The following is an 18,083-nucleotide window of genomic DNA, read 5'->3' as shown; positions in this document are numbered from 1 at the left end:
ATTGTACAGACATGTCCTTGATAAAACTACTTGCCAATGTGATTGATTGTTCCTACCATTACCTAAATAAATACTTGTACATTCATTGCATGTGCATGGACATCCTAGCTTTCCAAAATTATAACTTGTCAACATGGATTGACACAAACAAAATACCTAGGTAGTATTTTTTGTATAGAGCACCCACATAGACTTGACAAGCAGAGTTTTACCTTGCAACATTTGCTAGAAATTTTAGAAAAAGGAAAGAAACAAAATTAAAGTAGGACATAATCTTTGGCATCCACAAAGCAATACACAATTGCTAGGAAAATTAGACAAAGGAATGAAAACACAAAATTAAACAAAGGAATGAAAACACAATTAAAGTAGGACAATCTTTGGCATCCACAAAGCAATACGCAATTAACCCGAGTTCTAAGAGACCTTGGCTTATGCAATTTGGATGACTCATTCAAAAGTCATGCTAGTATTGCAATGTCACAAACATTGCTAGGAGAGAATAACCAACTAGATGTAATGAGCTCATAGAATCACAAAACTATTGGGGCGAAGCAAACTGCAAACTTAATTATCCAATGGGCAAAACCTTGGTTGTAGAACTTAGATTTTACACAACTAGCTGAAACATTTGAGGTCACGAAACAAAGTGGCATAATGTACTCGAGTTTTGTCACCTCTTAGGAATGCGTTTACATGATAATTGAGACATCCATTTGACAATACGGCAACAATATAATATCCCATCGCATTGATCAGCATAACTCAATGACCGACAGCTTTGCTTCTTTCAACACACGAAAACAAACGAAAACTCTCTTTGTATGAAAATATGGAGAGTTTTGAGCCATGAGCACACCATTAGATATTGAGGAGTGATTCACATGATCAAGACTAAGTTCGAATTCCAAACGCAAGTGACTTTGTAAATGTCTTGGAGAAGCAATTGATAATCCTCGTGGATTAATCCACACATTATTTTTCTTTTACCATTCTCAGGCAGTATTCGGCTACAAGAAGAGAGTTCATGATTGAGATCCTATGCAGGGAGATGGAAGGCTCAAAATGTATAATCCGATGAGTTCTCTATACTCTGCTCAACTGCAGGTAGGGAAGTGTAAAGTCGTTCTCGTTATGGCAATGGCTTTAAGGGAGCCCATGTTTCAAAACTGTGGTAGGAAAATTTATCCTTGAAGAACTGTATGGATCCGGGATACTTGCTGCAGCAGATATTGTTGAATGCCATGGCAGGGCTGCATGCGCCTGGAAATTGAACAGCAGACAGGAGAAACGAAAGGAAGAAACGGATATCACTCCTCTGATTATGTTGCAGCATTCTGAAATGGCATTAAACTAACATCAATCAGACAATCCCTGCAACAATGTAGGCTTTTCTGGATGCATGTACGACAGGCAACTAATCGGTCATCCTGAGAGTTTGAACATCCAGCTTGATTTGCGCAAACTTATACATGGATTCACTTAGACTTACCAGAAGATGAAAACGATGACGAAACAAATGGTGGGGATCACTAAGGAGGAGACAAATGGCCCCCCCCTCCGCTGCTGCCGCTTCCGCACTCACTCGTAGAGCGAGGAGTGAAGGCCATGTTGGCAATGGCAGCAAGCCCCGCCTCGAGCGAGCCACCCCCAGCCCTTGTAAGCTGATCAATGAGTTGCTCTTTGCTGAGCTGTGTCTCCCTCTGTAGTTGATCCAATAGATGTGCTGCTTCCCTGCTGAGCCCGCGTGCACCTGCAGTGCCTGAAGCTGTGGCTGTGCCACTACCGGCTTGCATCAGATGTTCTCTGCTAGCTAAAAGGAGTTGTTGTTGCTGATGTTGAGTGGAGGAAGGAAGACTGAGGCCCATTCCCATACCCATGCCAACACCGCCCATGCCAAGGCCAGATGAAGAAGGGCCAGCATGCAGGGAAGGTAACATGGGTGCGCCCAGCATGGACGGTCCAGAGCCAGCGCTGAGCCGCGCGAGATCAGAGTGGGCAATCGCAAGCTCCTGCTGGAGGTGAGCAATTTGGCGCTGGAGGACGGATATCGCACCCACACAGCCATAGACGGGGTCCTTCACCCTAGCTTCTGCTTCGTATGCCAGGGAGTTCACAGCATCCTCTCTCTGGTGGGGCGGCAGCTCATTGAGGAGCTTGCTGATATTGCTGGCTCCAAAGATCTTATGCACGTTGGCAAACTTGTGTGGTTGGTCTGGTGGGAAGTAGGGCGCGAAGACACATTCTGCCGTGCACTTTCTCCTCAGGAATTTGCATGCTGCGCATGGAGAACTTGACGAAGAAGACGCCATAATATTTGCTGCTGAACCTCTCGTTCCACTGCACACCAAACCCTGCGCACACAATATCAAAGATTAACTCTTCATTGATTCAAAAAAGGCCTCATGGGACTCGGTCCCGCTCTTAAGTCTACAATGAACAAAGCGGGTGCCTCCTTTGAAGGGCAAGCCTAAAACTAGGGCAAAATCGACAGGCAATATTGGCTAGCATCCTAGCCTCCTCGAGGGTAGCCATGTATAGTACTAAGCTTGTGACACTAAAAGAGTTACTTCAAAGAGACAATGTATATTATAACTGGAAGCTCTCTCTCTCTCTCTCTAGAACGCCCCACACAGAAGAAACAAAGAGGGAGAATTAAAAAGGTCAAAGCACAAGAGATACACAGACACAGTCAGAGACAGGGGTACACACTGTCCACTCAAGGGAAAAGATAGATCAATTCAACCCACCGGTGACGATAAAGGACCTCCCAGCTCATTCAAGGTCGGCGCTGCCGGGTAAATAGCAGTACGATAATATAAAGCAGCTGCATCAGAGAGATCGATTTGGCAGAGCTGGATAAAAATTGTACAGCGAGTTAGCTGCTTCTGGCACTGCAAAAGGGCTGGCTGCTTTCTTCTGCCCCCCCTCTCCCCGGGGCCTCAATTTGTGACACGCACCAACGTTTGTCTGCTGGAAATCCCCTCCCTTTCTGATTCGCGGCGTGCTTCAAGCAGCACGGCCCATCAGTTACAATCCGATTCAAGCGACCATCCAGTGGTTAAATAACCCACTTCCACCGCGTCTGGAGCTACCCGGTGGTCAAAACATGAACTCGGGGAGATTCCTATTGTGCAAGAGTCGTGTTATACACTCACTGACCTATATCCTATCGAAGGTGAGGAGAGAAACAGGAAGATGAGAGAAAACAACAAAGAAATAATAGAAATAATATTAATGTGACAGCAGAAAATGTGTATGTATATATGTATATGTATGTATACATATTAGCGTTGAACGATATTGTATGGTTGTTTCCCTCCCCCCCCTTCGTAGATAGAGCCACGCCCTCTTCTCGTAGTAGTTGCGGGGCTCGGTAGCCTGACATCTGTTACCAGAAACCTTGGCTTCCTTTTTCAGACTACGAGTCAAATTTCGCAAAGGACATTGGTACTGCGCATAGAATACAACAGTGGAAGAAGAGGGGTGGGTTTAACTTTTGATAGCCGTGCGCCCACGTCTTGCACGACCGCTAAGAACTGCCACTTCGAGAATAGGTACCTAATAAACTCGCATTTGATTTTATTTGATTAAATTATTTCTTCCTAGCTAAATACGCTCCAGAGAGAGAGAGACAGAGAAAGGGGGGGATCCATCCCTCCAGCTATAATTTGCTAGGAACATACCCCCAGAAAGAAACTCCAATGGATGCGTGCATTCGACATGAGAAACAAAGAGCTTTAAAGTCAAGCACAGAAAGAAACTCCAATCGATACGTACACTCGATGACAAAGAAGAAGAGCTCAAAGTCAAGCACACACACCCCCTCTTCCCGACCCCCCTTTTGTCTCCTTTTTAATCCTCTCCGATGGCCTGCCCCATGGCTTATCATCATGGACTCTGAGCATATCCAGTTCTCCGTAGGGGAGATGCGCAAGGGACTCTATTGTTGCGATCTTATGTTCTGGCTTCCACTGGTCATCTGAAAACAAGGGACCCTATTGTTGCGATCTTAAGTTCTGGCTTCCACTGATTATCTGAAAATATTATCGGCTGCGATTACATTTATAGCCCAAGCGGAGAGACGTACCGATTATGCAGATTGATGTATGTTTCCGGACTATAGTCTGCTCTGTGATGCGCGATATACAGCCTCGAAAATAGGTTCTGCTGAAAATGCTGTAACTGTAACTTGTGACCTGATCAAGCATCCAGGCTCGAACAGCGGCTGATTATCGCTCCATTGTTAAGACTTGACGCAACCCGGCAGTCTGTGTTGGTAATTCCGAAAGCTGTGAAGATAATCCAACTGCATCAGCTTAATTTTCATTGAAGCTCCAATAACAGTTCCCCGGCCAGCGAGGACGATGTGGCTATTGAGGGGGAAGGGAAAGGAAGGGAACGGCGGCGGCCTGTAAGGAATGCCCTGGGGGAGGAAGAACGGAACGAGCAGGGATTACAGGATGAAATAGAGCTGGAAACCCTAGAGGGACGTCAGTGGCTGAAGCGTCGAATTCGTCAGTGGGCAGTTCGAGGAGGTATCGGCAGGTATAAGATCAGGATGTTGAATCTGCTGGAAGGTCCAGGTCGTAAAAAAGCATGGACGAAGTAACTCTTACGGCAAGCAGAAGGGGAGGGGGGGTAGAAACGCCTCTTTCATCCCCTCGCCATCACCGCACCTTCCCCGCCCTAGTCTCTCTTTTTCATCTTTTACCAGCTCTGATCTTCCGGGCGTCATCATACAAAAATAAAGGGAGAAAAAACCCTAACCTGCAGGCAACGAGAAACCCTAAGTCTGAGCTGGACTCGCGTGGATTTGCTGCTGACCCGTGCTTGAAGAGCTCGCTCTCTCTCTCTCTGGCTGGCATATATACATATATACTAAAGCTACAGCCAGCGAGCAGACGAACGATACACGCTCTCTCTCTCCTGTTGCGTTTAGTTATGGTATCGGCTCCCGCAGCTGCGGAAGAAGAAGCGGCGGAGCCTGCGGTGTCTCGCGCTTCGCCAGCCGCACGAGGGTATGGAGCAAAAGCTATGGCGGCGGATGGGGGTAATAAGACTGGAAACCTAAAGCGATTCTTTGCGAATACGATCCATTATCGCGCGCTCCATGCTGCGACAACGAAAGAAAAGAGGAAGGGCTTTGAAGGATAAAACTACGATGACGAAAGAAAGGGGCCGTGGGGCACTCTTCCCTCACTCCTGCTGCCTCTGTTCTACGCGCGCGCGGCGCGAACGAGAGAGAGAGAGAGAGAGAGACGAGTAGAGGAGTAGAGTGTGTATAGTAGAGTAGAGCGCAGACCGATTTGGAAGGGAGAGGGGGCTCACCCTGTGACGCTGATAGTTTCCGCTCCCTGTTAAATTTAGAAAAAGGGTGAGGGGCCGCTGCCACGTCACCTCCACCGAGCGACCACGTCATGCCACGCACGCTCTTCCCGACTGGGCCAAGCATCCGGCAGGGAGCGTGGCCGGCACACGACGACGGATTTTACGTGCTCGCTCTCTCCCCAACATCTTCCCTGACCTAAAAGTAGCTAAAACATATTTTGTTCTGCCTTCTTCTTTCTTCTAAATTCTTTTTTAATTTTTTGGGTTGGGCAGGGCACGGGAAAAAGTCCACCTTGCCGCAGCGTTTGCGTCTGCGGCCGGGCCCCCGCGGAAGCGTCCAAACAAATCCCGCACGCAAGCGAGGACTCGTGGTTGGTGCTGCACACGATCATGCATTTTATTCTTAAAAGTGGGAGGAAGGGCCTCTTCTTCTTCTTCTTCTCCGTCTTCTCTTTCCTTCGGCGACCAGGCTTGTCTGCTGACTTCACACCTGCAGCAGGGAAGCAGCTCACGAATGGGCCCGCTTTCCTTGTCCGCCCGACCCCTCTTTTGGCCCCGCCCAACCTGACGAGAAGCAGATCCCAAAGCTGAACGCCGTCGAGAAGCCAGATTCCTCTCTCTCTCTCTCTCTCTCTCTCTCTCTCTCTCTCTCTCTCTCTCTGGCACTGCATAATAATAGCCCATGATATGATACAAATCCTGGACAATCCCTCAGGACAGACTCCCCACAAGCAAAAGATACACACATCCCATAGGCCCTATGCTTTTCCTTCCTCGCATCGTCCCTGCCCCTTCCCAGCGGCGGAATAAATTAATCGTCCCTCCCCTCCACCCCTTCGTCCTTACAAAAGCGCCTGTCCCTCACCCCCCCCTCCCCTCCTCAGACGCCATCCATCGTCACTCCAAGTCACTCGCGCTCATCAGACAAAGAGGGAGAAGAATCATGAGCAGGAGTGGCTGTGTAGCAAAAATCATGGTGTTTGAGGGCCGGATAGAAGCCTTTTGCAGAGAAGGCGTCCAGGATGGCGTTGGATCTGGTGAGACGGGACAACTTACAAGTAGTTTGGGGGGGAGTTCTGGCATTATAGCATTCTGTAAAGAGTGTGTGTGTGTGTATGTGTGTGAAGAGAGACACATATCTATTTGTTTTCTATTTTTTCAACATCTATACTACTAGGATCCTCGATCTTTGAAGCGGCCACTACAGTGCCTTTATTTAGATGCAGAGCAGGAACAGCGATGGCACAACACCGTATCGACGATGGCACGAGATAATCTAATATGATGATGATGATGATGATGATGATGATGCATCCAGTCATTGTTGGGATCAGTAAGCAAGAACAGAATGAGAAGCACGTGCGAACTTCTGTAGATCGCTGCTCCACGCAAACTGGCGCAGGTCATCAGCTTTTATCCAAGACAACCCCAAGTGAAAAATGGACCGTGCATGAGGCTCGTAGAAAGGAAATTTTACTGCTGGGTCTGGTAACACAGCCGAAAATTACTACACTACCGTGAGTCAATGATGATGAGAACTTAGAAGCGGCCCGCGGGTTTTTCATTAACCGGCCGAGCAGGTGGTACATGGGCCCAGACCGATAAAACAAATCTTTCCCGATTCCCAAATCCCGAGCCTCTCAACTTTCAAGCCCCCCACAAAAGGGAGATTCGAACAAAAGCAGCAGGCAGGCTGACCAGGTCCAGCCAATCTGTCAGTAGAAAAAGGAAGGCATACCTCACCGAGTCACAGCCAGAACTCAGAAGGCAGAGAGAGAGAGGACGCGCCACTCATCACTGGCTTTACTGGCCCACCTGCGACCTGCACGTGTACGTCTGATCGGCCTGTTTACACAGCGGCACGCGTCGGCACCCGGGCAGGCGGCGTCGCATGGGCAGCGCCCAGGGACCGGCCCGGGTCCACCAGGGACTGGTCCGCACACGCCACCCCCCGTGCGCCCATTAAAGATGTCCTCTGTCCGGACAAAAGGCACGTCCGCCCGGGAGGCGACGTCATCGCAGGACAAGCATAGTGCGGGCCTTGCAGGCATGCATGTAGTATGCTCTCCACATGTGTGTGTGTGTGTACAAACACACAATATGGCACATGCAGTGTGTCACACTAGCCATGCAACATCGCGCGTGGGGCCCGCCGGACACACATATGGATCTGAAGGCGAAGCCTTCTCACAATACTAAGAGTGTACCGCGGCTGACCTGACAATGATTTTGTCCAAATGAGGCTAATGCGAATCGATTCGTCTCTCTCCTCGCATCCCTTTCCCAAAACCATCATAAGAACTGATGCACCACGCGCGCAGTGCTCTCTCTCTCTCTCTCTCTCTCTCTCTCTCTCTCTCTCTTCCTCTCAAAACGTCTCAAGCCCGGCGCCATCAATCAGCTCTTGTAGTGCTGAAAAACCCCAGTACCCGTGTACATCATATTGACAGCGGCCAAAAGAATGTGAGAAGCCGAAAACAAACATTGCTTTCCTCAGCGCATGAAAAAGAAGGCATCGCCCAATACCCAAGGCCTCGTAGTTAGGTTGTCTCTCTTTCCACAAAATTTCGATGCGCCTTGTTGTCACTCACCACCCTCTTCAACTAAAGGTCATGATTTCAGAAATCATGAATGCACAAGTTATACTCTTTCCTCACCACTGGCCATTATCGTAAATCACCAACTTCCAAAGTCACTATTGCAAGAAAGCCCCCCCCACGCAAAAGTTCAAACATGAAAATCTACTCCCTTGATCATGTTTACAGGATACCTACCAATAATTGTTATTGAGAAACTCTAAAAAGGGGTATGTTAGCTTGGCTTAAACTAGCATCCCAAGGAATATAATATTGTTACATGTGAAAGTTTCAAGGAAGGACTTCCTTTCCCTATGTTTGTAGTAGTTGCCATCTCATGACGCCATTTTAATGAGCAATTGGATGATGATACGTTCTACCGAACTCGTTATCAATAATCCAATATATTTGACCTCTTTGTTCACAAATTCCTTTCAAAATCAACGCCATAAAACATTACAAGTAGCAATATCATACATAAACTCTTCTCTCCTCAATGCCTTGATATTACACAAATCAAACATGAGCATCAATACTCGTCAAAAAGTTCTCATAAATGATATAAGCAGGTAAGGGATGCCACCTTGTATTTGTGACCATTGCACAAAAGCACTCTTCTTCTTCTTCCCTATCTTTCCCATTTTGTCCTTTTGTGGTGCCTAAAATGGTATGACTATTAGCTTTACTTATTCACATGCTCATAGCAAGCACGTCGACATGCTATTTTACACTTATACACACAACCACAACTATTATTGTATCTAGGACCTATATGGTAGCTTTCTTACATCGCAATTGTAGATATGTACTTGCAGTGTGAGAAGGAAAGCTACCTCTTTTGATTTTAGAAAGGATAAGCTCATAGAAACACATGGGGCACAATGTAGTTATGTACTTGCAATTTGAGAAGGAAAGCTACCTCTTTTCATTTTAGAAAGGATAAGCTCATAATGTAGTTATGTACTTGCAATTTGAGAAGGAAAGCTACCTCTTTTGATTTTAGAAAGGATAAACTCATAGAGACACAAGGGGCACAATGAATCCTCGGGGTGATTGAACACCACTAGTCGCCTATCCATTACTAAGAAAGTTCTTGGTCTCTTTTGGACTTTCTTTTTGTGATCATCAAGATGTTCTCCTTAATTCAACAAACAATACCAGAAAGGCATGTAGATGCAAGGTTAAGGATCATGGGAAACCGTGTTAGAAATCGAAGGACATTCCAAATGTTTAATTTGAAGGGCTACTTTAGAACCTCAAACTATTTGTGAAGATATTCGAAGGGTACACTACTCTTCTCAAGTATATCCTTATTTTTTAGGGAAAGCTTATTTGTATCCTTCTTGTGAAGGATGAACCTTCCTTTGAAGGATATTGCAACCTTCATAATGGCAATGTTCATGGAATTGGAAGGGACAAATACTATAGAGTTGAAGGGTTGGGATAAGGATAGCTCAAAGTTCATGATATTGAAAGGTCAATGGTGATGTGAATAAAATCCATAACCATCCATGTAAAAAGGAGGGTTCTAAAGACATTATAATATCTATAGAGTGCTATACAAGTAGGGTGCCCCGAATGACATTATACTAACAAAGAACACAAATAGCATTTTGATGTAAGCCATAAGATCATGCAATCCTTCATTTTGATGTAAGCCATAAGATCGTGCAGTCCTTCATTTGAAAAAGTAAAATGAGAAGCATGTTGGTAAAATATACATGCAAAGATGACACTCTTTAAAATGCATATCTATAGAATTATATACATGCTTTCGTCATGAATATCATTTTCCTTCAATTAAAAAATAAAAAGATTGCATACAATATGATAACAATAGATAATTGATTTCCTTGAGTCAAAGATAATATATATGTTAAATAGGGTGACTAACTTACAATTAGATAGGCTCACATCATTAACCATGCATATTGATATACAAAAAGAAATGGAAGTTGTAGTAGCCTGTCTCTGAGGCATTCACATCAGTATCTTCAAAATTCTTCTCCTCTTTCCTACTAGAATTGCAAGATAGAACATATGCATAATGTGCCCCTTATTGATCCACACTTATTAAGGTTGATAGACAACAACCCATAAATTCTTACATGGAAATAATCTATTCATTTGGAGGTAAATACACACATTTATTAGGATTTTTGGTTTCAAACCCTTGGTGAATTTTATTGAATTTTTTCATCATGAGGAGTCTGATATCAAAACAAGTCATTCCAATCAATACTCTTCTATATAAGGGCTACTCGTAAATGCTCTTGCATGTAGCTATCATAGTTTACCTTTGAATGCTCTTACCTATGAAGATGGTAGTTTATCTTTTTGTGCACAAATTTCTTGATTTGACATCCCATGTGTTTTACTGTTTTTTCTCCTTTCATGTATATTTACTTAAGATTTCTTATTGCTTTCACATTTTGAAAGGAACATTGTGATTGTTCATATCTTCTCCACTCTTTCCTTTTATCCTCACTATATGATAAGACCCTATCCAATCCTTATCTCTCATTTTCCTATGTATGCAACCTTGGGGTTGCACTCCTAATTAGAAGATGGATTAGAAATAAGTAGTATGGACTCTTTACTATTAGTGAGTGTGAAGGTCAATTGATGAGTGTGGTGTCAACATTTGGATTATACCTATGATGGCAATGTATATTAGGAGTCATGCTAAATTTTCGTTGACCCATTGCAAAAAATTGTGTTGTGTCCTTTGAAATATAGTTTTAAGTTTATCAAGTGTATCATTTATAGGACTCATTTCAAGGTCTAACTTGTGAATAATTTGTCGAGACATAGGCTATCTAACTTAAATTGAATTATACTATTGGTAATAAATAATCTATGAATTAACATCAGATTGAGAAAATTTATGCTCCCATCATGAAAGGATCTTTCTTTCCATGTTGCACAAGTATATTTAAAGACTAGACCAAACGAAGTAGAATTATTTAGTTCTATCTCAGTAGTTTCATTATCTTCCTCATGGTTGAAGAATTACGTGGTTATATATTGTGCACTTCACCTTTCATCACCTCCAGTTCATGTACTCCCTTAGTATAGTGGCATGAAGCTAGAACATTTGGAATTGTAATTGTAGAAAGTACTATAATGTATGACTAGTATTATGATAGTTGTGAAAAATTTATTGTTTCCTTTTATTGAACCCACATTACTTGGAGTTGTTCTTTTTGTTAGAGAAACATTAGCGTTCTTGTTTTGCATATGTAATTCTTACTACATTGAAATGAAGCCTACTCTAAATTGAAGAAAAATATGATTCAACTTGTTGGATCGAAATCGGTGCTTTACTTGAAGAAGAATTAACATGATAAAATCATTTCCTTCATGCTATCTCTACAGGAGACAAATTAATAGCCTAATCTAAATGAGATGCTCTAGTCATGTATAATTTTGCATCAAATGTAGACTCTACAATTGCATGCACTTTGCTTGAAAGTAGTCCAAGCAAGCACTAGAGATTGAGGAGAGTTTCCCAAAATATATCCTATATAGAAATAGCTCTTGAATTGCTTTAGCATTTCTTTCAAGTATTTAGGCAATTACAATCTTCCATGTAACATCATATAAGAAGACGTGGAATCTATTCTAGTTTTGCACAAAGTTGATCTTGTCTTCTTTGACCATCAAAAGTAAGTAAACATGTGGGGATCCTTTTTAGCATTATAGCTAAGAAGCTAATGCTAGCGAAGAAATCTTGGAGTGTTTGGTGGTTGGCCTATTTTATCTTTATGTGTTTGATGATTATCATAAATAGTATAATCTTGGTTTCTTTGAAACTTTACCATTTATTTTGGAGGATTTTTGCACAAAAGCATGCTATTGTTGTAATTTCACCATGATATTTAAGGCTTTAAATTGTAAGTTGTGGGGTGATCATCTTCCATGATGAAGGAAATCAACACATAATCATAAGCAATATGCAAGAAAAAAAATTATGCATTTAAATGACTAAATTCTTTCTAGATCGTTAAGAAATAAATAAAAATACCATGGAGTAACCTAGTAGGATTGCATCAACCCCAAATAAAGCCCACCATACAAAAGTTTCTCAATGATATTTTCAAAAACTTTTATAAATGCGTACCATAGACAAATTCAAGATTTCAAGGGACTTTTGGTCTTAGTACACACATGATTGGAGGCCTTATACTTGTGATTGTGCATAGTAACATTTGAAAGATGTAATTAAGAGTGCGGCCAAGATCTCAATGAACCTTAGCTTCTTATTAGACCAAAGATGGAATTCAAGATAATTATTTAGATCATGTTAAAAACCCTTGCTCCTAATTAGGTTAGTTTTGAATGAACATGTTATGATTGTCTAGGGAATAAGCCATCTCCTATTGTGTTTCCTAATATACATGATCCACAAGTTTGGCACATAAATACTTTATGAAAATGAGAAATAATGTAGCTTGTCCTTCTATGAACCTATAAATAGCTTGAAACTCAATCAAATCATATAGTTATATTGAGAACCTCTTAGTTCATTGTCAAAAATATGCCTCATATATCCACTAGTTATTAGTGACTTATATCAAGAATCTCTTAGTTCATTTGTTAGAATTATGCCTTATATATCCACTTGTATTTTATCAATTCATATACACAACAATTGACTTGTGTTTCTAAAAGGTGAAACTCTATTTTTAGCATGCAAAGAAAGAAGAGATATGAAAGCATTAGAGCCAAGCATTTTGTATCAAAGAGAGAAGAATCTAATAAAATTGGCTTCCCACACTTTTATTGATGTTGTTGTGAACTTTGAGACTTTTTTATACCTTTCATGTATAGTTTTATGACTCAACTATGAGGTACTCTTATTCACTTAGAATGGTGATCTCATCGAATATGTGAAAAAGCTATGGAATTGTTCACATTATTTGATACATTTTCTATATTCAAGATGCTACTCATTCATTTAAACTTTTTAGCATTTAGTAGACAAATAATATATTGGGAGAAATTAAGATCTAAACCAATTAGTTTTGATTGGATGGATTTATTTCATAAAGGTTGAGCAATTTAGTTGATTTATACTAGATTACCAATCTAACCACTAGAGAACACACAGAAAAAATGAGAAGAATAGAAATTGCTTTAATTTCAAATAAACTAAGACAAAGTCCACCCATACGCTTTCATTCTAAAGCTTGCATTGTGATTTAGAGCGAAGAGCTTAAGGGTAGTTGTTGGAAACTCAAATTGGGTGAAAGATAGATTGATTATGGCTTTGGAAGGGCCTTCCTTTTTTTGCCCAAGAAGATAGTCTGGTTGGCCTATCTGACCATATTATGAGCCTTCCCTAGTTGGCCAGGGAATATTCCCTTTACAATCGGGCCAGCTCCTCATAATGGGGCCTTTACAATATAGAGCACCATGGATCATTGATGGCACCTTTCAAGGATGGAGCATTGAGTATATCTAACTCCCCTCCTCAATATCCACCACCATAGGTGAACCACATCATCGGCCTAATGTTGAGTCTCTGAAGATGAACTTGAAGAAGATTCTTCATAAGATCTTTGGTGATATATCTACTCCATTCCCCTCCGTTGGATAATAAACAAGCTCTACTATCCCATTCTCAATCAAGTCATGCACATAGTGATACTGGATCATCTCAATCTGTTTGGTTGCGTGCATAAAAACTTGGATTATTCGCCATGGCAATGCAACTCTTATTATCACATCTTAGCATAGTTGGATCTTTATTTTTTACTCCCATATGTCATAGTTGGTCGCTTCTTACCAATCCAAGAGAATATTCTTGAACCTAAAGAGAAACAATATCCACAAATTGATTTCTTGGAATCACTATCATCTGTCGTCCAATCTAAGTCATAGTTTCTATGTGATACCATAATCAAGAGTTTCCTTCAAGTATTTGAGCACCCACATCCCATCTTTCCAATGTATTTTTCTTGATTTTTTTGAAAATGTACTCAAAACACCAACAACAAAACTGATATCTAGCTTGGTCTTACACAAGTAGATGAGGCTTCCAACCAACCTCCTGTATCTCTCAAAGTTTGTTAGTACTAATGTATCCTTACTAGATAACTTAACATTGACCTCCATAGGTGTAGCTATCTCATTATACTCAATCATACCAAATTCTTTTAAGATCTCCCAACAAGCATACTTCTTTTGAGAGATGAAGATTTTTGCTAGGCTCTTGCTAGCATGTCCTTATTAGACTTCAATCCCCAACAAATAGTGCAACAAGCCCAAGCTTGTTATTTTAAACTCACAGTTCAAAGCCTTTTGAGTCTAATGGATCATATCTTCATAGTCATGTGTAATAAAAAGGCCATCCACATGTGGGATAATCACTACAAACTTTTCACCATCCCTATAAACATACAATTTATCTCTCCATTAGTACCATGCTCTAGGAGCTTGTTACAGTCCTCCATATAGTGCCTTCTTTAGCTTACAAACTTTGTTCTCAGGATGGGGAGCCTCAAACCCATTAGGGACAAAAACGCTTCAAAAAAGGCACTTGTAAGAAAATGATTAAGCTGCTAATTAGTTGAGATTTTGGAAGAATGAAAATCCCAAATTTGGTTGCTCAGATGTGATTAATGAGAGAATATTGAATTCATCAAAGAGCTGAGCCATTAATTGTCCCTCAAATTTAATTTATGTCAGTGTCACTTTTTCGGCTGTTTTTTGTCTTGGAACTTGGAAGAATTTGTATTTTCGAGAAATGTCCACCTATATTGTGATTTGTCTACTCCCGTGTCATTTATCTACTCCCGCATCTTCTTTTCACACGCTCTTTCTCCATTCTCTTTTGCTATTCTCTTCTTTGTGCTCACTTTCTTATCACTGTGATCGTTGATCTACTAAAATGTTTAGCAACACCTCTGCAAGTGATACAAATGCGAGCACATGCAAATACAAACTTACCATCCAACTAGATCCAATTTATTCATCTTGGAGAAGTATACATCGTTGAGTACTAATAGATGAGATGGAGGTCAAAAAATTGCGAACTCAAGGAAAGAAACATATAGATTTGTGGGTAGATGAAAATACTTATCCAAAGGATCCTTCAACAGGTAAATCTCCTAATTTTTTTAATATTCATGACTACGTGAGATATGTTGGGGAATGTTATAATGGGATGCTTGGGTATTGTAAAAGCTTATACTCTGCCTCTTACACATACATGGCTCAGATGAATGAAATGAGAAAAACATTATTTATTGTACAAACAAGCATTTCTGAGCTTACAAATAAGATTGACGTTTTGAAAAATGCTAATAAGTCATTACAAGACAAGTTAACACATTTAAAGAAAAATCCAATAGGATTAAGAGAGAGAAAGAGACCTTTTAAAAATATAACTAGCTTGTGTGAGAGAGCAAATAAAAGAAGATTGAATCTTGCAAAAAAATATGTCTCCAACATGTCGGGTATTAATATTCGAGAGAGTGAGAAGAGAATCGGTTTTTTAAAAGAGACCATGAATAAGAATGATATTTTGAGGATTCTTAGGTCACCTCAAAATATGGATTTGAGAGGCCCAACTCTCAAAGAATTAGTGAAGGACTTAAAGGACACAGTAAAACCAAATGAAATTGTAGAGACATGTGATACTGTGGGCATTAGTCAAAAAGGTTATCGGGCTATCTCAAGATTATGGTTTAAAAATCTAAAATGTAATAGAATAACTTCATTTGGGTTACCTCAAGCCCTAGGAGTATCGGTTGCAAGGATTACCATGAATCGTAAGATTCCACAAGTTTTCGGGCAATACATTCATATTGAAGCATCTAAACCATATGAAAAGACAAAAAGAAAATCTAGTTTTGAATACAATGTATTTAACAATATATGGGTTGATCTAAGAAGAGTCCAGATTGCAATGGTTCACATGTATAGACTCACGCTAGAGGAATGTCACAGTGTTTTAAAGTTTGCCTTGAAGTTAGATGAAGCACAGATTCAAAAATGACAAAAGATGGAAAGAGTCAGTATTTGCATCATGAATAGGGCATTGGAATACAACAATGGTGGGGGTCAAGCACCAATGCATAAGTTCTAGTTTGAGATGGAGATTTGGTGGGTTGGTGCAACTCAGGTACCAATTGAGAATTGTGAAACACTGAAATGGTTGTTTACTCATACAGGTATTCCAAACATTATTAAGTCTTAAAGTGAAGGAGAAATGTTGGTTGTGATGGGGTTGGTAATTTTAATGCGGAATGGCACATGAGCGCGCTGACTTGAAAACTATCAAATGTATGCTTGGAATATGTAATGGGGCAAATGCAAAATATCCTTGTATTTATTGCATGGAAAGTGTTGGGTCTAAAAATTGGAGCAACTTGCACCCTGTAAGAAGAGCCTCAACTAGAGACTCTATAGATCTAAGTTTTAAAAAAAAACAAGGAAGATATATGGGATCCAATTCTTTCAATTCCTCTTACTAATGTTCATATATGTACTTTGCATGCAGAGATTAGAATTATTGATAAACTTATCAGGCTGCATCTTGACTATGCATACTCAATTAAGCCTTTGTCTTTATCGAATGAGTTTATTGACAAATGTGAGTCATTACTCTCTAAAATGGGTTTTCATGGAGGTTAAGTTCATTTAAGAAAAGATCCAACACTTTCAGGGAAAACAAGAGATGTCTTGGCTGATGTCTCAATGGGAGGCTCAAAAGCTAGACATTTTTTAGATAACCATACATGAAAACAGGTGAGCATTGGAGAGAGTTGTGTGGGATAACGACAAACGTTGCAACCACACCACGACTTGCATTTCTAAGGATGGAGGTTTGGAGACACGTTGATGTCTTCCTAAAGCTCCTCAAGCAACAAACGAAAATGTACACGTATCCAGAAGAGTTCAAATGTTCGATTACAAATCTTATTCAGGCAATAAAGGAGGCATGGGAAGAAAAAGATATCACTTTTTATTTGGTAAGAGAGAATATTAATCCAAGCGCCTTTCTTCGATAAAATTTTCATTGGCAGAAAATGATTGTTACTCTTATGAATTTGTAGCATATCCTTCATATCCGTGGGCATTACTTTGTGGAGGAGCAAGGCCCCCTCGCAACTTATAGCAGCCAAGGCATGGAAAAATCTCACTATCAAGCACGTACAAGTTTTTTTCGAAGCACAAGACATGGAGGTGGAGTTACAAAAAGCAATGCTCTTGAGGAGCTATTCAATTGGTTTTTTCGACGACAGCTTCAAAGAATGAATACTTCAACTTGAGAATTCAAGAAAGGAAAGTACAAAGCTAGCTCTCAAGAGCCTTTACATCATCCTCCCTTTCCAGGATATTTCCTCTATAACGCATAAATTTTCTTCTCTTGAAGCCAACTATTGATTTTATATTAGTTCGATTTGCTGCCAAAGCATAAGATGAGAGGGCCAGAAAGTATCCTGCTCTAGAAGCAGAGAAACCAGAACCATAACCAAAAATCCTAATTGCCGCAGTCTTCTCCAAAAGCATCACCTTGTGTGCATTATATTGTAACCTAGAGAAACTAAGTAGCATTGTAAGTGCTTTGATACATAGTATAGGCCATGTTGCTTCCTCTCAGAAGATGTTATGAAATACTAAGAAAACATGTGGATCAATCCTTGCTAAGTAATGGCCAAGTGCAACATTTTTATGTGAACTAATACCAACTCTTGTCCCTTTACCCCGTTCCAAGAAGTTATCAAAATCTTCAATCTCCAACTGTAAAAAAACATAAATGTCAAATGAATGTTGAAATCAAACATATTAATGTATATACATCTTACAAAATTTGAGATAATAGTACTAATTGATTTTCATCATTTTCTAGCTTAGTTGGATTCCATATGTTAATTGATGATTGTGCCTCATTAGTATCTTCCAATTCTTTAACATATTGCGACTCTTCTCTTCCAAAATGGGAAATTCCAAGTCGGTGTTGAAGGCCGTGGAATTCCTCTTCTGTAATCCCATACTCTTCCTCAACATTCTTTGCCTTACGAAAACAAAGAGAAAGGGCATCCCCTGCTTCAATAAACTTGACGTCCGTAATTTCAATGCCAAAATTAAGTAACTCTTCTTTCGATTCATTTTTGATGTTAATGCCATTTGCAACATCAGAAGCCTCTGCAATGATGGCTAAAC

At 40.8% G+C, this 18,083-nt stretch overlaps 1 protein-coding gene and 1 long non-coding RNA gene across 4 annotated transcripts; one reads left to right on the top strand and one right to left on the bottom strand.

Annotated features, from left to right (window-relative positions):
- Window positions 1–879: 879 nt before the first annotated feature.
- Window positions 880–6,108, bottom strand: LOC148035314 (uncharacterized). 3 transcript variants are annotated; one of them, XM_087680324.1, is made up of 3 exons: window positions 5,624–6,108; window positions 1,493–2,354; window positions 880–1,337 (listed from the first exon to the last, which is right to left on the bottom strand). In XM_087680324.1, the coding sequence occupies exon 2, from the start codon at window positions 2,310–2,312 to the stop codon at window positions 1,533–1,535; it is 780 nt and encodes a 259-aa protein (XP_087536450.1). In that variant the 5' UTR covers window positions 2,313–2,354; window positions 5,624–6,108; the 3' UTR covers window positions 880–1,337; window positions 1,493–1,532. The 3 variants fall into 3 exon arrangements, with proteins under 3 accessions (XP_087536450.1, XP_087536448.1, XP_087536449.1); XM_087680322.1 differs by lacking the exon at window positions 5,624–6,108 and adding an exon at window positions 4,091–5,588; XM_087680323.1 differs by lacking the exon at window positions 5,624–6,108 and adding an exon at window positions 2,751–4,077.
- LOC148035315 (uncharacterized) lies at window positions 4,905–6,028 on the top strand. The gene is made up of 2 exons (XR_015691182.1): window positions 4,905–5,053; window positions 5,605–6,028. It is a non-coding gene; the product is annotated as an uncharacterized LOC148035315 (long non-coding RNA).
- Window positions 6,109–18,083: the final 11,975 nt, after the last annotated feature.

This window comes from Lygodium microphyllum, chromosome 6, assembly GCF_053477565.2.
Source record: "Lygodium microphyllum isolate KBCC chromosome 6, Lygodium_microphyllum_v1.1.10, whole genome shotgun sequence".
NCBI classification, from domain to species: domain Eukaryota; kingdom Viridiplantae; phylum Streptophyta; class Polypodiopsida; order Schizaeales; family Lygodiaceae; genus Lygodium; species Lygodium microphyllum.
Note: the sequence above shows the minus strand (reverse complement) of the source record. Positions and strands in the feature narration are given on the sequence as shown.